Below are 19,764 nucleotides of genomic sequence, written 5' to 3'. Positions count from 1 at the left end.
GAAACATCATTAGAAGAAGTGCTCATCTGTTGACAGACTCAACCATAAAGTTAGTAACACAGAATCTAGTCTCGTCCCATCTAGATTATTGTCCTATGATCGGGTCTGGTGAGTCAAAACAAGAGCTTGCCAAGTTACAGCTCACTCAAAACAGAGCAGCATGCCTTGTTCTTCGCTGCCCCACAAGGTGTAATGTGGAAGAAATACATACTAGGCTGTCATGGATGACAGTAGATGAAAGACTAGCAATAGACCTTCCTTTTTTCAGAACAGCTGAAGAGAGACAGGAAATTGGGGACAGAGAGTGGGGATGACATGCAGCAAAGGGCCTCAGGTCGGATTAGAACCCGGGTTGCTGGCAAGGACCAAGCCTACAGGGGGCACTCTCTACCAGGTGAGCTAGAGGCCGCCCCAGACCTTAATGCATGCAAGAATATTTGTACATTAGGCAAACCCACCAGCCTGTTCTAGTAGTAGGTTATTGCTTTACCCTGCCTATGCCCAGAACCAATGCACTTAAAAAATATAATGTATAGAGCTGTAACATATTGGAAAAACAGGCTACTGTGCCTTTTGTTTTATGAAATTTAGGATGTTTTCATAGCTCTGATATAATATAATGTATGTTTATCTTGAGTTGGACCCCAGGAAGAATAGTCTTGACTACGGTGATGACTAATGGGGATCCTTAATAAACAATAAACTCAGACTTGGACTCGAACACTTGGGACTCAAGACTTGACTCGGACTCAGACAGTTGGTGACTCGACTACACACAGAACATCAATAACTTTATTTGATTTTAATCTCCCATCCTTGTGCGAAGGCACAAACCCCAGCAGCTTCTCCATTGCTGCAGTGACTTCACGGTGTTCTGCATTTATGTAATGTTGGTAACAATATGTGACCCTGCAGCTCCCACGATGTATGTACAGTATGTACTAATAAAGTGGTTTCTCTTCCTCTTTGGTTTAGTTTAAAAATAACATGAGGGCTACATTAGGAGAACAAACTGTGCTGATGACACGGCCCTTAGTGAGGTGCTGCCATCTCCTGTTAGCTAAGAGGTGTTGCATGATCATAAATGTGTGTTGTATTGCAGTTTTAATGCATTAACATGCTCAGATGCATGTGTTTAGTTAAGGTGACACACCTGTGTTGTCACCTCAGTAAGGAATCACAGTTATTTAGAACTCGTTAGGCTGTAATTTTTGAATTGATTTCTGTGATGCTTTCACAGAGCATGTCTGACAGTGACATCAACAAGTTTACCATCATCCACCAACCGTAAGTAACGCTTTAACAACGCTGTCATCACACACCTCAATCTCACCTTCTTTTCTTCTAACCTTACCTCCCTTCCAGCAGTGATTTGTCTTTACTTTTAATACTTTGAGCACATTTTTGTGATGATACTTACATACTTTTACTGAAGTAACATTTTCAATGCAGGACTTTTACTTGCACTGTGGTGTTAGTACTTCTAAAGTACTTTCCTTTTTTGCGTTCCATCATTAGACTATTAACGTTACCGATAGACTTCCAAACGTGACGAGGAAAAAAAGAGGTGTTCGATGGCTTTATGTCATAGGCCGACCAGGGCTATGCCATTTGGGGAGGGGCCCTCGCGGCCTCGAAACACTACCCGCCCACGGGGAAATGTCCCGACTCTCCCGATTGCCACTCCGCTACTGGAGGGAGCAAACAGCTGAAACACATTAGACACTAATCAGACTCAACAGGAAAAAAACAATGCTAGGCAAAGACACGTGAAACCAAAACTACAAAATAATACAGGAAGTAAAGCATGCAAACATACACAAGGAATGGATCTAGGAAAGCAAAACAAGACTACAGACAGAAGGAAAGAAGAGACAGGAACGGGAGAGAACGAAAACAATACAGCAAAACGGGAAACGGAGAACAAATAACCGGGAAACAGGAAGCAAGCTAACAACACACAGGGAATCAAACCACAAACATGACAGTGGGTCAGTTACTATATAACACATGTTCTACTATCTCACTTAGCCAGGAACAGACCAAACTTTTTGCCACTTATTCGCCTGTCTGTCTGTGACAGAGAAGCAAACACAGTGCAGCTCTATATAGTTAATGAACTGAAAAACACTTAAGCTACGTCCCGACCGCGTTGCGTCGCCGGGGCGGGGATCGGCTCACGTAAAAGGCGTCAGGGGTCTGCAACGATGTCGGCAACCCACCCGACCCGTCGTGAAACACGGACCAAGGAGTCTAACGCTCGCGCGAGTCAGAGGGTCGCCCCGTGGCGCAATGAAAGTGAGGGTAATAGCCAATTTGGCTCTCTTTCTCTTCATTCTTCTCCTCCTCAGCACCTGCTCATTAATGTTTTAGCTGCCATTACACAAACATTTTGAAATAAAAGCGAAAATGCTTACTTCCTCCATAACTTCCCTAACTTTAGTGCAACAGCGTGCTGCATCTGATATCATTGTTATTGTTCTTTTGCGCATGCGGGTCAGTTCGAAACTGGAAACAGTTCACACTGGAATCTGATATAGGCCACATTTTAAAAGGTAATGTGAACAGCCCAAAAAAAAAATTGGATTTGAGCAAAAAATCCAAATTAGGCATTAAGACTTGAGGTGTGAACGTATCTTTAGTGAGGTCACAGGAATTTAAACTTCCCATAAGCATAAGTGTCCCCAGTGGTTTCACATCAATCTCAAGACCAAATGGTGACTAAAGGCTGTCTAAATCTCATCATGAATCATACACAGCTGGTTCCTAAAAAAAAAACTGTCTCTTTAATTCAAGATGGACATTTCTCACCACAGACAGCTCTCTGGTTTCTTCTTCTCTGCTGTAGTTGACTGTGATCAGAGGTAGAACAGACATTCTTTTGGCAGAAAAATCCCAATGTGGACCACACACACACACACACACACACACTGTAGTGGATCATCCTGCCAACCTAACCGGAAAGGCTGCCCACTCATCTTTCTATACAGTCTATATGATTTATACTCATCCTCCCATATACAGGAAACACTGATGATTACAATACTGAACTTTCCAGACAAACCATACATGACCTTAAGCCAGGTTCACATAGCTTGCAGCGGCCCTCAAATGCAAGTCTTTCCATTCATTTTGAATGGGGGTAGTGTGTTTAGGCTGATTGGGCTAAGAATAGCAGGGTAAGCCAATCAGAGGCAGAGTAGAGCAAGTCATGCCTTCGCCTTCCTAGGAAAAGAAATATCGCACCCAGGAGTTTGTGTAACAGCTGACCGTTCCCTGCAACAAGCTCCAGTTACAAACAACAGTCCCTCCGTCTCTTTTCTTTCTCTCTTTCTCAGTGAAATGAAACTGCCTTGTGTGTGCGTGTGTTATCGTGGCAAAATGTGGTCCTGGAGAAACCTGCTGTTCCTCTATCTATTGTAGTTAGGTATTTCTCTCTTTCCTTTTCCTCACCACTGTGTGCAATTGCTCCTGGGGGAATTGTTAGGTCCGTGTAAACTATAGAGTGTGGTCTAGACCTACTCTATCTGTAAAGTGTCCTTAAATACTGTAAACGTCTGTTATGATTTGACACTATATATACAATTTTAATACGATATCTATCCTCATATATCAATATAATATCTATACAGTATATTGCCCGGTCCTAGATGACCTTGCTAAAAACTGTTCCAAAACATGCCCCCATTAACTTGAACCAGTGATCTTATTCATGTGATGTAAGTTATTAGAAGTCGGTTGAAATGGCAACATTGTCTAGATGGAAGTGGAATTGAAGAGGGTCAGGAGAGATGGAGGAGTGATGCAATAGGTTTGTTCACTGAAAGAGTGGAAAGGAGAAGTGATTTTTTTTTTTTCCAACAGAGGCTGGTTAGAATGAATTTCCTCCCCTCTGTGACAAAGACATGACCTGTAGCCAAACACTGTGTTCATTATCATTTCTGCGAACGATCTAGCAGCACACACTTAATGTATGACAGGACTCATGACCCAAAAATGTTAAACATGAATATGGAAACGTTAGGTAAACTCGCTGCTCCTGCTACAGCAAAGATTCGGTAAGAAGTTCAGTTTTATTTGATATTTTGCTGTGAATCATGACATTTTTTGCTAATGCTTTTTAATATATAATAAAACTGTGTTTATATTTGGCGCTTTGGACAAAAACTAAACCACAACCTCTTACATTTTCGCAGTATATTATGGAGTATTGTAGTAGCATAATAAAAGCAGTGTTACATCTGTTACCGTAACTTTCCTCTGCAAGCAACAAGAGGGTTCAAACTTGGGCAAAACAAATGTCATGTCATTGTAAGAATTTGCTTTTTATATTACATTTACCATTAAATAAATTAAAAAAAACTTAAACGGAAAAGTGGTAAAGTAGACAATTTAAGTACCTTTTTAAAGCTGAAAAATAACTATCTATTTGTAACACTTTTGGTCAGCTAATAATACTGCAAACTTCTTTTTTGAAGACCTGTTTATGAATGACATACCATGTTTTCCAGGCAGCTTCAGAAGATTGTTCAAGACATCAAGAAAAATGACGGCAGCTTACTGAATAAACTGAGAAGGTCAGTGTTCAAAATGTTACCATTTACCGCTCTCTTTAAAGTATACACGCACACATTATGTATGAATGTAGGAAATATATCAGTCTAAATGTATGTGTATTTTTAAGTAAGAGGCAAATCGCTGACAAGTCTGGCTGATCTAAAAATTCCCTGTGTGGTGGTGTATTAGAGAATGTCAATTCCTCTTTCACAACTGTTGGAATAACAGTAAGACCCATAAGCCAAAAATAACTGAAACAGATGGCTGTTTCAATTTCCTTTCCTGAAATGAGTCCCCTCAAGGCACAGAAGGATAGATACTATATTCACATGTGTGGTAAATATGCACAGCAGTCTGCCAACTGTGGTTATGGTAATATCCCTTTTACAGTTTTACAGCACAGGTGTTTGCTGAGTATGCAAATGGAATGTGTTTTGCACCAAGACAAAGTACCATTACTCAAACAATTCCACTTTTATAATTTCAGTTTAATTAGCAACAAGTCCTCCAAACCATACGGCCATATAGGTTGTTTTTTCCTACTTTCTGACGCAACCGACCCATTGGGGTGTTTTTCATCCTCATATCTAAACGTAACAACGTAACACACGTAGTTTGGTTAGGTTTAGGCACAAAAACCGCTCTGCTATGTTTAGAAAAGATGGTGGTTTGGGTACATACTAAGGGTAGTAATCACCAGAGGCCCCACGTGGCGAAATGATCACGACACTTACGTCACGATACAATATTATTGCTATTTTAAACATATTGCAATTTTCTGCGATATATTGCAATTTATAACCTCTTTTTCCAACTTCAGATTAAAGGAAAACAGCTTATCTAAAAAAATAAAGTTCCATGTTTGTTCATCTCACTTCAATTGAATTATTCTAGTACCAAAAAGTTTAATTGTCATGCGCAATTGATATAATAAAAGATCAATACTTGGCGTCCCTGTATCGATACAGTATTGCCGCAGGAAATGTCACGGTACTATGTTGTAGTGATTTTTTTTTTACCCCACCCCTAGTACGTAGCACAGATTACTTACAGCTATAGTGCGTAGTTTCTGTCGCCCCCATGAGGAATTCTAAGTAACGACAACAAACCTGTCGGCGCGTCGACAAGATGCAAGCCTTCTGTGATCGCGCACCGCCGATCACAAAGTTACACACTAAAGCTTTAATGTGACGTAGTTCTGTTTGTTCTGTAAAGTCTCAGTTTACGTTTGTTTTCAAGTGAAACACTGGATCCATCCTCCACCCAAACTTGCCCCCTTATGCGGCGTATGGCGCTGTTATACGTCGCTCTTATACGTCGCTCTTATATGTCGCTCTTATATGTCGCTCTTATACGTCGCTCTTATACGTCGCCCTTACTTCCTGCTTTGCTCCCATCAAAATGACCACGGCCACTACATGGCGTAAATATTTACTAAAGGGCGATTCATATATGCTAATGCTATACATGTAAATATGGGTCATAACTGCTGCTTTCAGGGGAGGACAGTCTTAAATAGTAAGGAAATGTGTTCACACTGTTAAATCATTGCCAAATCACTGTTAAGTCATTCACTGCCTGCTGCATGATGCCAATATCTCTCTCTATATGACAGGCTGAAAGGCAAACCACTTCCAAAAGTCCCTGCGAGAGATTACAGAGGTAAGAACTGAGTCATTATCACTGGTCCCACACCAAGATTGACACATGGTACAAAATAAGCTGTTATTAAAACCTCTTATGATACTGAAAGAAAACACAGTTGAGTGTTGTCCTCTGTTTGATGCACATATATCCAGAACATCTTTATTCAAGTCTGTCTTATAACACTGTTTAAATGCCAATACGAGCATTGGAAGAATCGCTGCAATCATCTGAGTCAGCCAAATCAAGTGTGTATCTTCCAAAGTGATGTCTTTAGTACAGAATTCACTCTTTGTGCTGCTATACCCCTACCATGACGCTCTGCAAGGAAACATTGTAGGAAAGGAGTGTAACTTAATAAACTCAATAAACCTTTGGGTAGTTTATTCTATAAATCTATATTTTATAACTGGTCATAGGTTTTGTGTGCACAACTAGTAATTATATGAAATGGAGTGAAGTAAATGTATAAAGTATAGCATATTGAAATGCTCAAGTAATGTACAAGTGATTAAGCAAGTAAATGTTCTTAGTTACTCCCCCCCCCCCCCCCTGCAGAAAAATCTGTTGGCAAAACAAGACAAAACATTTTTTTTGAAAGTTTAAGTGTTATAAGATTTTCAGCTTATTTCGCTAATCATGAATATGATATTGTATATTATTACAATCTTAATCACCTTTTTTGTGTTCCAAACGTTCAATTCATACCTTGCAATTAGCCCTTTTCTTACACATCATTCATGATTTTGTATTTGCTTTCTCTTCTCCATCGGAACAAACACCTACAGGATTCAATTCAATTGTATTTATAGTATCAAATCATAACAAGAGTTATCTCAAGACACTTTACAGATTTACGGAGAGTAGGTCTAGACCACACTATAATTTACAAAGACCCAATAATTCCAACAATTCCCCGAAGAGCAAGCATTTAGTGCAGGATCTGTTTCATCTCAATTAATTCCCGCCTGACAGAAGCCTCCATGCTCACGAAATGTCCAGATTTCCAAAAAAAAACATTGCAACTGAGCTGCAGAAACAAGTAGACATCCCTGCACATGTTTCGGGTTATTGTTTTGAGAAACACGCTGTCAGTGGTGGAATGTAACTTACTACATTTACTCAAGTACTGTACTTAAGTACACATTTGAGAAAGTAAAGTAAAGTTTATTTCTAGAGAACATTTAAACACAGCTTAAGCTGACCAAAGTGTTGTACAAAGAAGCACCAAGATGCTTTAGGTACTTGTACTTTACTTGAGTCTCTTCTTTTCATGCCACTTTCTACTTCTACTCAGAGAGAAATATTGTACTTTTTACTCCACTACATTCATCTGACAGCTTTAGTTACTTTGCAAATTAAGATTTCTTCACACAAAACACATAACGGTCTACAAGTCCAGCTGAAATGATTCGCTGATTAGACACTTAGTTGATTGACAGAACTGTTTGGATCGTTTCCAGTTTCTAAAATGTGAGTTTTCTGCATTGAGTGCTTTTACTTTTAATACTTTGAGTACATTTTTCTGACGATACTTACATACTTTAATTTAAGTAACATTTTCAATGAAGGACTTTCCCTTGTAACAGAGTATTTTTACAGTGTGGTATTAGTACTTTTACTGAAGTAAAGGATCTGAATACTCCTTCCACCACTGCACGCTTGTGCATAATTATGTAAAGCTTTTGTTCAAACTGCATCATAAAAACATCAATTTAGTCCCCTTGCAGAGAAAGTACACAATAGTTCAAGAGGTGAGGAAACACGCACCGCTGGTTCCTCAACCAACGAAGCTGACTTGGAGAGTAGGCTTTGTTCTAAAATTAGAAAATGTGCTCTGACACATGCTCCGATGAATGTAATGCTGGTGCTTAATATTTTTTTAGGTAGCTGCGTTTAATAAAATCCACAAGCTCGTTTTTTCCCTCTTTGTAATGAAACCCCTCTGAATGTCTGTGTTCACAGATGACAGGGAAGATGACGAACTGTCTGAACCTGATTATGTAAGTTGGGAAATATGTCATTTAAAGTGTTGTTGTTGTCTGATATTTGTTCAAAACATCTTTTACACAAGTTTATTGTAAATTCTCACGAAACAAGTGACACAGAAAACAACTATACAACAATTCGGCATCACACTCCTTATAGTTTAGAACAATCTTTTCTTCACTCTCATGAAGGCGTTACATATTATGTTATCAAGACATAAGATGAGCTTACACAAGAAGGAAGGAATAAATGTATACATAAGAAAAATGGGGGGGAAAAAGAAAAAAGAATAAATACAAAAAAAATACTGTAGCCGATCAACTACAGTGGTGCTCATAAGTTTATGAACCCATGCTAAAGTTGACTAAAAGAGGAATAAAAAAATCATCTTTTGGAAATTGATCTTAATGCCTTAATTAAAAAAATATCCAACCTTTAAGGACACCAGTTTTCTTTGTGAATGAATAATGTATCATAAATAAATAAATGTTCTTCCTTAAAATACAGGGGGCATAAGTAAGTACACCCCTATGTTCAATTCCCATAGAGGCAGGCAGATGTTTTATTTTTAAAGGCCAGTTATTTCATGGATCCAGGATACTATGCATCCTGATAAAGTTCCCTTGGCCTTTGGAATTAAACTAGCCCCACATCATCACATACCCTTCACCATACCTAGAGATTGGCATGGGGTACTTTACATAAAATCATCTCTCAATCCAAATCAAACCAGCTATTAGGCTAACTGACATAAAACCATGCCAATCTCTAGGTATGGTGAAGGGTATGTGATGATGTGGGGCTATTTTAATTCCAAAGGCCAAGGGAACTTTATCAGGATGCATAGTATCCTGGATCCATGAAATAACTGGCCTTTAAAAATAAAACATCTGCCTGCCTCTATGGGAATTTAACATAGAGGTGTACTTACTTTTGTTGCCAGCGGTTTAGACAGTAATGGCTGTGTGTTGAGTTATTTTGAGGGGACAGCACATTTACACTGTTATACAAGTTGTACACTTAATACTTTACATTGTAGCAAAGTGTAATTTCTTCAGTGTTGTCCCATTAAAAGATATAATTAAATATTTACTAAAATGTGAGGGGTGTACTCACTTTTGTGAGATACTGTGTATATATATAATTTAAATGGATTCAAAGTTCTTGAATTCAATTCTAAAGTGATTTTGAGAACTTAGCTTTATGGATGTGAAATATTTCCTGTATAATTAATAAGTTGTACTGTCTGGTTTTTATTTCCATAGTATATTACATCCTTGGCTTCCAACTTAATTGAGTTTGTCTGAAACATTGCAAATATGTTGTTCCCAGGATAATGACATGTACGAGGATCCACGTGACAACCAGGACGACAGCTACGAGCCTCCTCCCAGCCACAGAGTCTTCCCCACTACTCCCTCCGCTTCCTTCCCCAGGGGGGAGTATCTTGGTCAGTACAGTCGTCTGACATGAAGAACTGTTTATGCCAAGCACTTATTTTTCACAAGAAATGGCTAAACATACTGACATCATTAGTTCCCGTGATGATGACATTCAAAATTAATTTTCACACAGTTTCCACATCTTCAATAGCTTAGGCACTATTGAGCAGGGCTGTAGTCAAGTCCACCTTTATCAAGTCCAAGACAAGTCCAACACCAGGACTAGTCGAGACCGAGTCAAGACCGATTCCAAATGAGAGACAGTCAAGACCGAGAAAGAAAGGATCAAATTAGGCCACATTATTTACTTTAAAGAGGCTATGTGTAACTTTCAGTTTCAGTTTGAGTTGATTCTAGCGGCCGCTTTGGACAAAAGCGATGCAGGCTTATCGGCCTGTAGGTAAGGTAGCCACTAAGGTAGCCATCCACAGATACAGTTAAACTTAAGGATTCACTGTGCCACATGTATGTTAAGCATTAAAACATGATGTATGGTGTTAAGGCTTTAGGCCAACCTACACATTATTGTAGCTCCAGTTTATTATGCAACTCAATTTCACACAATATAAGTAGGGGGTCCCTGCTCTGTCTCTCTTTCAGCTAAGGGGTCCTTGGCCTAAAAAACGTTGAAGACCTCTGGACTAGTGGATGTGTGAAACACAATTTAGTTTTTATGTGGTGCATAAAAATGACAAATAAAGGAATTTTGAATCTTCTCCTTAACAGTCATAGCCCTCTTCCAGCTGGAGTTGCGTTGGTCGATTAAGGCCCTTTACACCGTTGAGCTAAAGCCACAATACACAGGGGGCTTCATGCAAATGCTAACGTCCTGCTTCTGCTTCTGCTTCTCCTTTCCAGACAACTGCCGTAACCGACCTGGCCGGCCGCCCAAAAAGCCACTCCGCCCAAACAAAGCCTTCAAACAACTTCCCCCTGAACCCACCCACCAGGGAAGCGATGATGTAAAGCAACTTTCCCTACCTCAACCTCACATAAATACTGTAGTGCAGGCTTGAGTCGTTCACACATTTCCACAAACATTATTGTGCCTTGGAAAATTTCACCATTTCCTGTGTGTGTTGGTAAATGCCTTCCAATGCGTGAGTGACTGACCCTGTTTTCACAATATGTTGTCGTTGTTCGGCAGGAAGACTACATTGATCCAGACTGCAGTAACGATGATGACAACTACGTAGAACCTGCAGGGAATCAGTCTTCCAGTAAGATACATATCAGAAGAGAGAGTGATTAGAATATCTGGGGGGCGGAGGGGGACTGCAAGGACTACTACTATGTGCCTCTTTAAAATTCACTTTTACAGGATGGCCTACACTTACTTAACCATGTTTTCGTTTCCATTATTGCATCACTGCATATTTCCTCTTGATATTACTATTTTCTGGTGTTTTATTTGAACTTCACTGTCATGACACTGTATCATAATTTTTGTATTTTTAGATGCATTTCTATACATTTGTTCTTTTATTGACATCCTATCTTGCACTTTTACTATTTTATGTATGGGCTCAGTCTTGCTTGAAATATGTGCTCTCACATTCACATTTAGTATGTCATACATGGTTGGGGGGGGGGGGTACAGGCTTACATGGGTTTCTGATTCTTTAATTGTATTTTGTAAATATTTTAATCTGGACAGCATGCTTGATAAGTGCTATATAAATAAAAGATTAGTATTACTATAAAGATATAATAATGATAATAATCTCCATGCCTCTCTTTAGATCCCATCATGCACGGTGGGAGCAGAGCAGGGAGGGAGCGTCCCATGTTGCCTACACCTTTACCAGAGCGTCCACCCAGTCCTGGTAGGTACAACAATAGTCTCGCTTTGCCAGACCTTCCTCCACAGCGCTGTGGAGGAGGGTCTGGCTAGTCCACACAGCATTCCGGGACAGGAGAACAATGTGCTCTGGTTTATTGGCATTTCTTTAAACCAATCACAATCGTCTTGGGCGGCGCTAAGCGGTGCACGGAGCCCCGGAGCCGCTGGAAAATAGCCTCGGGAAGGAACTTCTTTCCTGTACGTTTAAAAGTTGTTTTAGTCGTGCAACAGAAAACTCAGACTGGACAGATAGTCTAGCTAGCTGTCTGGATTTACCCTGCAGAGATCTGAGGAGCAGTTAACCATAGTCCTCAGAAATCCACCGGAGTTTAGAATTTCAACACAAAGGAAGAGGAAGGTAACGGTCATCCGGTCCAAAAAAAGAAATACGGCAGAATTTCCGGCAGAAACGGGGCAATCCTGGAAGTGGAAGGTCGTGGATATAGACTAGTACAACAATAACCATGCTGTACACCAACACTAGCTCACAAGGGGTCAGCCTCTACAACTGTTGTTCAAGCTGCACTCATCACAACTCTCTTAGATTTAAAGCCTGTGTTCAATACACCATCTGAAAATGTACTGTGAAACTGTGCATTACATAATGATGTAAACCCACTCCTTGTATGAGTGCATTTAATTAGTTGCTAATTTTTCACTGCTAACTGGATCATGTAAGCTTTGTAATGCAATGGGGAAAAAATGATTTTGATTCTTTTTTAGAAAAAATGCATTGTCACTAGCTTTAAAACAAGGCTCTATATGAAATAAATATGAAAAGTGGTAAATAAACAATTATAAACTGTCTACAGTTATTGTTACAACAAAACTAGGGAACCCAGGCGCTACACACAGAGGGACACGATGCAGGAGTATAATTCATAAGAAGTTTTTTTTTTACAGCCCTTAATATTGTGAGCAGGGAGTGAACCAGTAGTACATTTTGAGCATCAAACCCTTCATTTCTTGCATTGTGGTGAATTCTTCTGCATCAATTTATGTTACAAAGGTCTTTATTTATGTAAAGGAAATTACTTTCCCCCTGTATGTTCAAAACTATATGCATATTCAAAACAAGAATCAAGAATCATGAACATCTCAACAACAAATCTGTTAGAGAATGAAACCTTGTTAAAGCCAGAAGTTCCAAAGTTTAAAGCTACATACAAGACATGAAATGACAAGAAATTGCATCTTTATCTTTGTTGCTCCTGTTGTGTTCTTTAATTAGACACATGTACTTGTTTGCTGTACATGTTTTGAGCCCCCTCAAGATATTTTTCCCTCTTTTTGGGGAGTGGGCTCCTTCATATTCACGCTCCTCTTTCTACCCCCTGGTAGAACCCCCTGGTAGAACCAGACAGTAACATGGCTAGACACAGAAGAAAAAAGAGGCCTCCATTATGTTTACAGTATTGAATGAAGAGATTATAGGCCTATATGCATGAAAAGTTTTTTGTAAATACACTACAATGAGAGACCCAAAAGCCCTTAGTCCAAACACAAAACAACGCCCAAGGGCAGATACTGCTACATGCTGAAGAGACATGTCTGTCTGAAGTATGAAAACAATGCGATCCAGCACCAAAACAAGGCTTTTGTGGTTCTGCAGTGTGTCTGATTTTGGCTCTGGTTTGTTTTTCAGACTTTTATGAAGTTCCTGACCAAGAGGTAGGCTTCTATTTAATCGCAATTCCAATTATTTTTTAAGGTACATTTACATGTGGAATTCAATGTAGTTCCATTTTCTGGCATCTTTACAGAAAAGCTCATTATCTCTTCCAGCAAGCAGGTCAGTGTGAGACTGTTTTAGCTTCGGTTCATTCATGTAATTGTATAGACATGCAATACAAAATGACAGTATTTAAGAAGACATTTTGACTACAGTCTGAGACTAATCATTTACCTTGCAGACTGTGTCCAATCCCCACAACACACTCATATTCTTTACCGCCGAAGCCTAGCCCCAGGTAGGACTCATTGAATCTAGGGGACTGAAAGTACGACATTAAGTAGAAGTTATGCAGTTCTTGCATTGCTTTCCTATTACTACACTAACAATGAGTTTTTATCCCCCCTTTTCAGAGTGAATATGATGAGATCTCCTACTGCTGTAAGTTATGACAAATGTGTAAGATTTCATTTAAAAAGAGGTGCATGCAGAGATTTGCTGAATGCTGCACAGTTAGGAGGTCATTGACTGATCCGTATTGTGATTGTCCAGGTCCAGGAGCCCACAGGCGACGATGAATATGAAGTTTGCCATCCAAGTGACGGTGAGTATTAAATCAAACAATGACTGGCTTTTTCCATTTCAATTTGTATAAAGAAATACTGCTACCATGAATTATTCTAGCATGTAATAATATCAATAATAACGTTATTTGTATAGCACCTTTTAAAAACAATAGTTTACAAAGTGCTTTGACAGAGGAAACAAAAGCACATACAAATCAATATACATATTTAGACATTGTAATAGAGAAAACAGAAGATGGGGAAGCTTTAAAGGAGCAGGAAAAAAAATGACAATTCAATACACAGAATGAAATTAACAGGTGCTAGGGTAAAAAGACATGAGAAAGATAATAAAAAAGACAGCATCACATAAAAGCAAGTCTATAAAAATGGGTTTTAAAAGAAGTGATTTAAAGGGGACATATTATGCTTTTCCGTATTTTCTGTCATATCTGCAATGTTATAATGTCGGATTTTCATGTTAAACGTGGCCAAAACTTCAAATAACGAGGTAAATTTATTTTAGACGAATCCCCGTGAGCTAAAACGTTCAGATTTCCAACTATTCTGAACGATCCGGTTTCAACAGTTTTTCTACTCTCAGCTAAGTCTTCCGCAACTCTACAACTTCTGTGATTGGTTATCTGCTCCAAGTAGGCAGGACTGGAGTGTTTCTTTTTTAAGCTACTGCGGTGTTAACATTGTCGCATGTAGCTACATGCTATCAGCAGTAAACAATGTCACCTTGGCTGCCACTGTCGTTAAATTCTACCCAATTCCGGGTCACATAACTCCTGAAACATTTTTTGTTCATGTAGTATTTGAAATTGCTGCTATATTCTATTCTATTTTTTTTTACATTAAAACATGTAAACATGTTCTAGTACAAACACAAAAAGTATAATCCTGAAAATGCTATATACAGTGGGGAGAACAAGTATTTGATACACTGCCGATTTTGCAGGTTTTCCTACTTACAAAGCATGTAGAGGTCTGTAATTTTTATCAACTGTGAGAGACAAAAATCCAGAAAATCACATTGTATGATTTTTAAATAATTAATTTGCATTTTATTGCATGACATAAGTATTTGATCACCTACCAACCAGTAAGAATTCCGGCTCTCACAGACCTGTTAGTTTTTCTTTCAGAAGCTCTCCTGTTCTCCACTCATTACCTGTATTAACTGCACCTGTTTGAACTTGTTATCTGTATAAAAGACACCTGTCCACACACTTAATCAAACAGACTCCAACCTCTCCACAATGGCCAAGACCAGAGAGCTGTGTAAGGACATCAGGGATAACATTTTAGACCTGCACAAGGCTGGGATGGGCTACAGGACAATAGGCAACAACTGTTGGCGCAATTATTAGAAAATGGAAGAAGTTCAAGATGACGGTCAATCTCCCTCGGTCTGGGGCTCCATGCAAGATCTCACCTCGTGGGGCATCAGTGATCATGAGGAAGGTGAGGGATCAGCCCAGAACTACACGGCAGGACCTACACAGTCTATCCTGCAGCGCACGCAAGGTCCTCCTGCTCAAGCCAGCGCATGTCCAGGTCCGTCTGAATTTTGCCAATGACCATCTTAATGATCCAGAGGAGGAATGGGAAAAGGTCATGTGGTCTGATGAGACAAAAATAGAGCTTTTTGGTCTAAACTCCACTCGCCGTGTTTGGAAGAAGAAGAAGGATGAGTACAACCCCAAGAACACCATCCCAACCATGAAGCATAGAGGTGGAAACATCAATCTTTGGGGATGCTTTTCTGCAAAGGTGACAGGATGACTGCACCGTATTGAGGGGAGGATGGATGGGGCCATGTATTGCAAGATCTTGGCCAATAACCTCCTTCCCTCAGTAAGAGCATTGAAGATGGGTCGTGGCTGGGTCTTCCAGCATGACAACGACCCGAAACACACAGCCAGGGCAACTAAGGAGTGGCTCCATAAGAAGCATCTCAAGGTCCTGGAGTGGCCTAGCCAGTCTCCAGACCTGAACCCAATAGAAAATCTTTGGAGGGAGCTGAAAGTCCGTATTGCCCAGCGACAGCCCCGAAACCTGAAGGATCTGGAGAAGGTCTGTATGGAGGAGTGGGCCAAAATCCCTGCTGCAGTGTGTGCAAACCTGGTCAAGAACTACATGAAATGTATGATCTCTGTAATTGCAAACAAAGGTTTCTGTACCAAATATTAAGTTCTGCTTTTCTGATGTATCAAATACTTATGTCATGCAATAAAATGCAAAGTAATTACGTAAAAATCATACAATGTGATTTTCTGGATTTTTGTTTTAGATTCCGTCACTCACAGTTTAAGAGTATCTATGATAAAAATTACAGACCTCTACATGGTTTGTAAGTGGGAAAACCTGCAAAATCGGCAGTGTATCAAATACTTGTTCTCCCCATTGTAATAGTTGCCCTTTAAAAGAAGTCACTGATTCAGCAAGCCTTATATCCTCGGTGATGCCATCTAGAGCAGTGTTTCTCAAATGGGGGTACGCGTACCCCTGGGGGTACTTTGGAGTACTGCAGGGGGTAAGTGCTCTTTTTGCAAAATGCTCATTTAAAAATATGTCATGCATAATTCCTAAAATAATTATACCATGATAATGGTTAAGTGATGGATTCTGAACATTTGAAATGTAGCATTTAAATGTTTATCAGTTACTGTTTATTAAATCTGTCACTGCCGACACTGTATTGGTCCTCTTTATAGATGTAAAAATGTTTTGCACTGGTCAGGGGGTACTCGGCCTAAAAGCACAATTCACAGGGGATACATTATTGAAAAAAGTTTGAGAACCCCTGATCTAGAGGATGGCCAGTGGAAGGAAACATTGTTTTAAATGGACAATTCCATTTTCAATTCAATTTTATTGATAGTGTCAAATCATAACAGACATTATCTTAATTCCAAAGAGAATAGATCTAGCTCACACTATAAGTTACAGGTACCTTCCTTTTAACAGGCAGAAACCTCGGACAGAACCTGGCTTACAATAGCAACTTATGACTTTCCAAAGCTAACAGCAGTCATAATAACTGGTAGATCACTAGTCTTTGCTTTGTGTGCTCCTCTAGGTACCAGTGATAAACCTGCAGAGAGCCCTCCTCTACTCCTACCAAAACCTTTGCAGAGAGAGTAAGCATCACTTAACCAAACATTTTTCCAATTATAGGATATATACCATAGACTGTATAATATTAATGGGCAGAGCATGTGTGACGTCGTCGACTTTGCCATTACGGGCGCAGCCATCCTGGTTGCGGATGTGACGATTTTAGACGAGAGGGAGGAGTGAGGGAGGAACCACGTCACGTTACACACTTTCACTGGCAATCACATCATAGCCACGCCCTAAAACATCCCCTGCTTTATCGCCGATTTTAAAATCAACAAGACCATAATTTAAAAAATGAACATCATTCTGTGTTGCAGAGGACTTAAAACTAGTGAATGAGACCATAAACTCATTATGAAAATGTTTACTGAGGTAATAAATCAAGTGAGAAGTGGGTCACTTTCTCATAGACTTCTATAGAAACCGAACTCCTTTTGCAACCGCACGTGTCGCCCCCTGCTGGAATTCAGATAGAATGCAGGTTTAAGGCACTTCCGCATTTGCAGCACTTCACCGAACCGGATGCGTTGTCCATTAATATTAACAGTCTATGCTATATACTCAGGGTTCCCACGGTCATGGAAAACCTAAAAATAGTACAAAATAGGAATTTTAAAATCTAATTTCTAAGGCCTGGAAAGTAAAATGGAAAAACCCTTGAAAGTTTTGGAAAAGTCATAGAATTCTGTTGTGTTTAATAAAATTGTTACAGTTATCTTCTTGGATAACCTTCAACATAATATAACTAAGGCAGTTAATCAATTACAATTTATCGCATGATTGTCACATCCATTTATCCATCTTGAATATAGTTTAAGAGGGATATTCATCAAGTTTTTAATAATGTTTGTAATGTAATGTTAACGCTCATGTTGTCCTCAGGTCCAATTTGACCTGTTTTCAAAATGTCAAAATCAGAAATATGTTTTTTGTTGTTTTTTTTAATAAGAATTACCCAAAAATTAGATGGATTCCATACAATGCTCTTCGCACGTACAATTCATGATCACTTCCTTTATTGGATTTTGGATGTTTTATTCAAGTTTTAGCATTTAAAAAAAATTTGAAATGGTTTCAAAACTGTATTCTGACTAAACTTTGACTCTTTGAAGTCTCTGATTATCCATCAACATACGTTCCTCTAATATTAGTCTACATATTTCATAATTTCTGCTTTTTTAACTAAAAAAATGAGGTATAATTTCCTACAAATGAGGATTATTGTCCAGGAATTCCAAAATAAGTGTAAACCTAGTGGTAATAACTTGGTGTTAGTGGTGTATGGTGGTTGGGTAACAAAAGCATCAAAAACGTTTAAAAAAGAGACAAAAACGTTGAAAGTGTCGAAGAAAGGTAAACTTCCCTATTAAATTAAATATGTAAGTTTTATTTACGACAAATTACATCAATTGCAGTTTTCGACATCAACGTTTATTTGGCCCGTGGCCTTCCATCCAGATCCATTCTGGCCCTAAATATAAAAGAATCTGATTTAGAGTAAAGTATTCTATACCGTTCTGTTTGTGTTATACGTTGTGAATGGTTATGAACATTTTATTATAGGTCCTTAAAATCTCATGGAAAGGTTTTGAAACTTTGTACATGGAACTGTGTGGGAACGCTGTATACTGTAACCTGATTAAGCTTTACGAAGGGAATAACTGATTGTCTGATCATCTCTGTTTTTTTTCTTCTCAGGAGGTCACCAAAAATACCTTTTAAGCCGGTAGGAATATCACATTCAATCATCATGGCTTTTTGTGTTTTACTTTGTTTTATGGGATCAGCTGATGTCTGTCAACATTACAGTGAGTACTTTTTCTTTTTGCAGAAGCCAGCTTTAAAATCCAGGAAATTTGAAAGTAAGTGTTTACATTAATTCAGATACTATATATACACATTATTAGTCACCCCAGAGCTTGTATTAATTTAAGTTAGTCCCAGGTGCTTCTATGATTGGAGTGTTTCCTTTCCTGAGACACTATTAAACCCACATTGTTACCAGCGCACATTTCATTTACTCAGTGGATTATTTGAAGACGGTAATCTAGCCCAGTTGCAAATTTTTGCCGACTTTTTGTGCCCAGTGATGATCTAATTTCACACATACATATGCTGCACTTCGATACAAGTCATTCGTTTTCCAGATGAAATCTGTTCCAGTTATAAGGGAATGTAGATGTAGTAGTCAAGACCACCTATGTCGAGTCCAAGACCAGGACTAGTCGAGACCAAGTCAAGTCCCGGTCCAAAGAGGTTTGAGTCCAAATGAGAGACAGTCAAGACCGAGTTTAGTTCTGTTGCAACATTTCCCGGAGGCCTTGTGTTTCCTCCTCTTCAGTGCACTGTGGACAAATTTTGTGTCGTTTGTAAAACCAAATTGTGTTATGCTGCCGCTCGCCAACATTGTGTTTGTGGCAAAAATGAAAATGACTCATGCCTCAGTGTGTGCACTATATAATGCTGGACTCGGTCAAGAGTAGGGCTGGGTATCATTTAAAAATGTTTGATACCAATACCAATACCAATACTGTCACTTTGATACCGGTTCCTAAACGATACTTTTGTCGATACCAAAAAAAGAAGAAATTACAACATTACACTCCACGGCACAAATCTTTTTATTTATATTTCAGCTCCTACTACGTGAGCCCTGTCTCTGTGTAGAGATGTTCTGATATCGATACCAGTATGGGAAGAGCCTCCGACACCGCCTAAAATGCTGGTATCGGTATTGGACAGTACTGGAGTTTGAGCACCAATCCGATAACACCAAATCATCCTTGAAGAAAGTCTAATTTAATAGTTTATTTATTTTCTTTTGTCCGTTATGACTGACTGTCAAACTGGATAATAGAAGAAAGTTCTATGGCGTTCATTGTTTGTGTTTGTTTACGTTTCACAAAAAGTTTAACCTGAGCC

The 19,764-nt window shown here is 39.1% G+C and overlaps 1 protein-coding gene across 3 annotated transcripts in view; it reads left to right on the top strand.

Moving 5' to 3' along the window:
• blnk (B cell linker) overlaps positions 1 to 19,764 on the top strand; it is a 35,464-nt gene that overhangs the window by 10,652 nt on the left and 5,048 nt on the right. For 2 of the 3 annotated variants that reach the window (XM_078272412.1, XM_078272413.1), the window contains exons 3-18: positions 1,241 to 1,287; positions 4,512 to 4,577; positions 6,173 to 6,219; positions 8,167 to 8,204; positions 9,523 to 9,640; positions 10,491 to 10,594; positions 10,780 to 10,852; positions 11,375 to 11,458; positions 13,121 to 13,146; positions 13,239 to 13,267; positions 13,389 to 13,445; positions 13,561 to 13,588; positions 13,700 to 13,751; positions 16,802 to 16,862; positions 18,541 to 18,568; positions 18,674 to 18,704. In XM_078272412.1, the coding sequence (XP_078128538.1) occupies positions 1,241 to 1,287; positions 4,512 to 4,577; positions 6,173 to 6,219; positions 8,167 to 8,204; positions 9,523 to 9,640; positions 10,491 to 10,594; positions 10,780 to 10,852; positions 11,375 to 11,458; positions 13,121 to 13,146; positions 13,239 to 13,267; positions 13,389 to 13,445; positions 13,561 to 13,588; positions 13,700 to 13,751; positions 16,802 to 16,862; positions 18,541 to 18,568; positions 18,674 to 18,704 (889 nt within the window). Of the gene's footprint in view, positions 1 to 1,240; positions 1,288 to 3,807; positions 4,059 to 4,511; positions 4,578 to 6,172; positions 6,220 to 8,166; positions 8,205 to 9,522; positions 9,641 to 10,490; positions 10,595 to 10,779; positions 10,853 to 11,374; positions 11,459 to 13,120; positions 13,147 to 13,238; positions 13,268 to 13,388; positions 13,446 to 13,560; positions 13,589 to 13,699; positions 13,752 to 16,801; positions 16,863 to 18,540; positions 18,569 to 18,673; positions 18,705 to 19,764 lie in introns of those variants that run through there. The other variant, XM_078272415.1, reaches the window with a different exon arrangement.

This window comes from Sander vitreus, chromosome 17 (assembly GCF_031162955.1).
Source record: "Sander vitreus isolate 19-12246 chromosome 17, sanVit1, whole genome shotgun sequence".
Taxonomy (NCBI): Eukaryota; Metazoa; Chordata; class Actinopteri; order Perciformes; family Percidae; genus Sander; species Sander vitreus.
The sequence above is the reverse complement of the archived record's forward strand: the minus strand, read 5'-3'. Positions and strand labels throughout refer to the sequence as shown.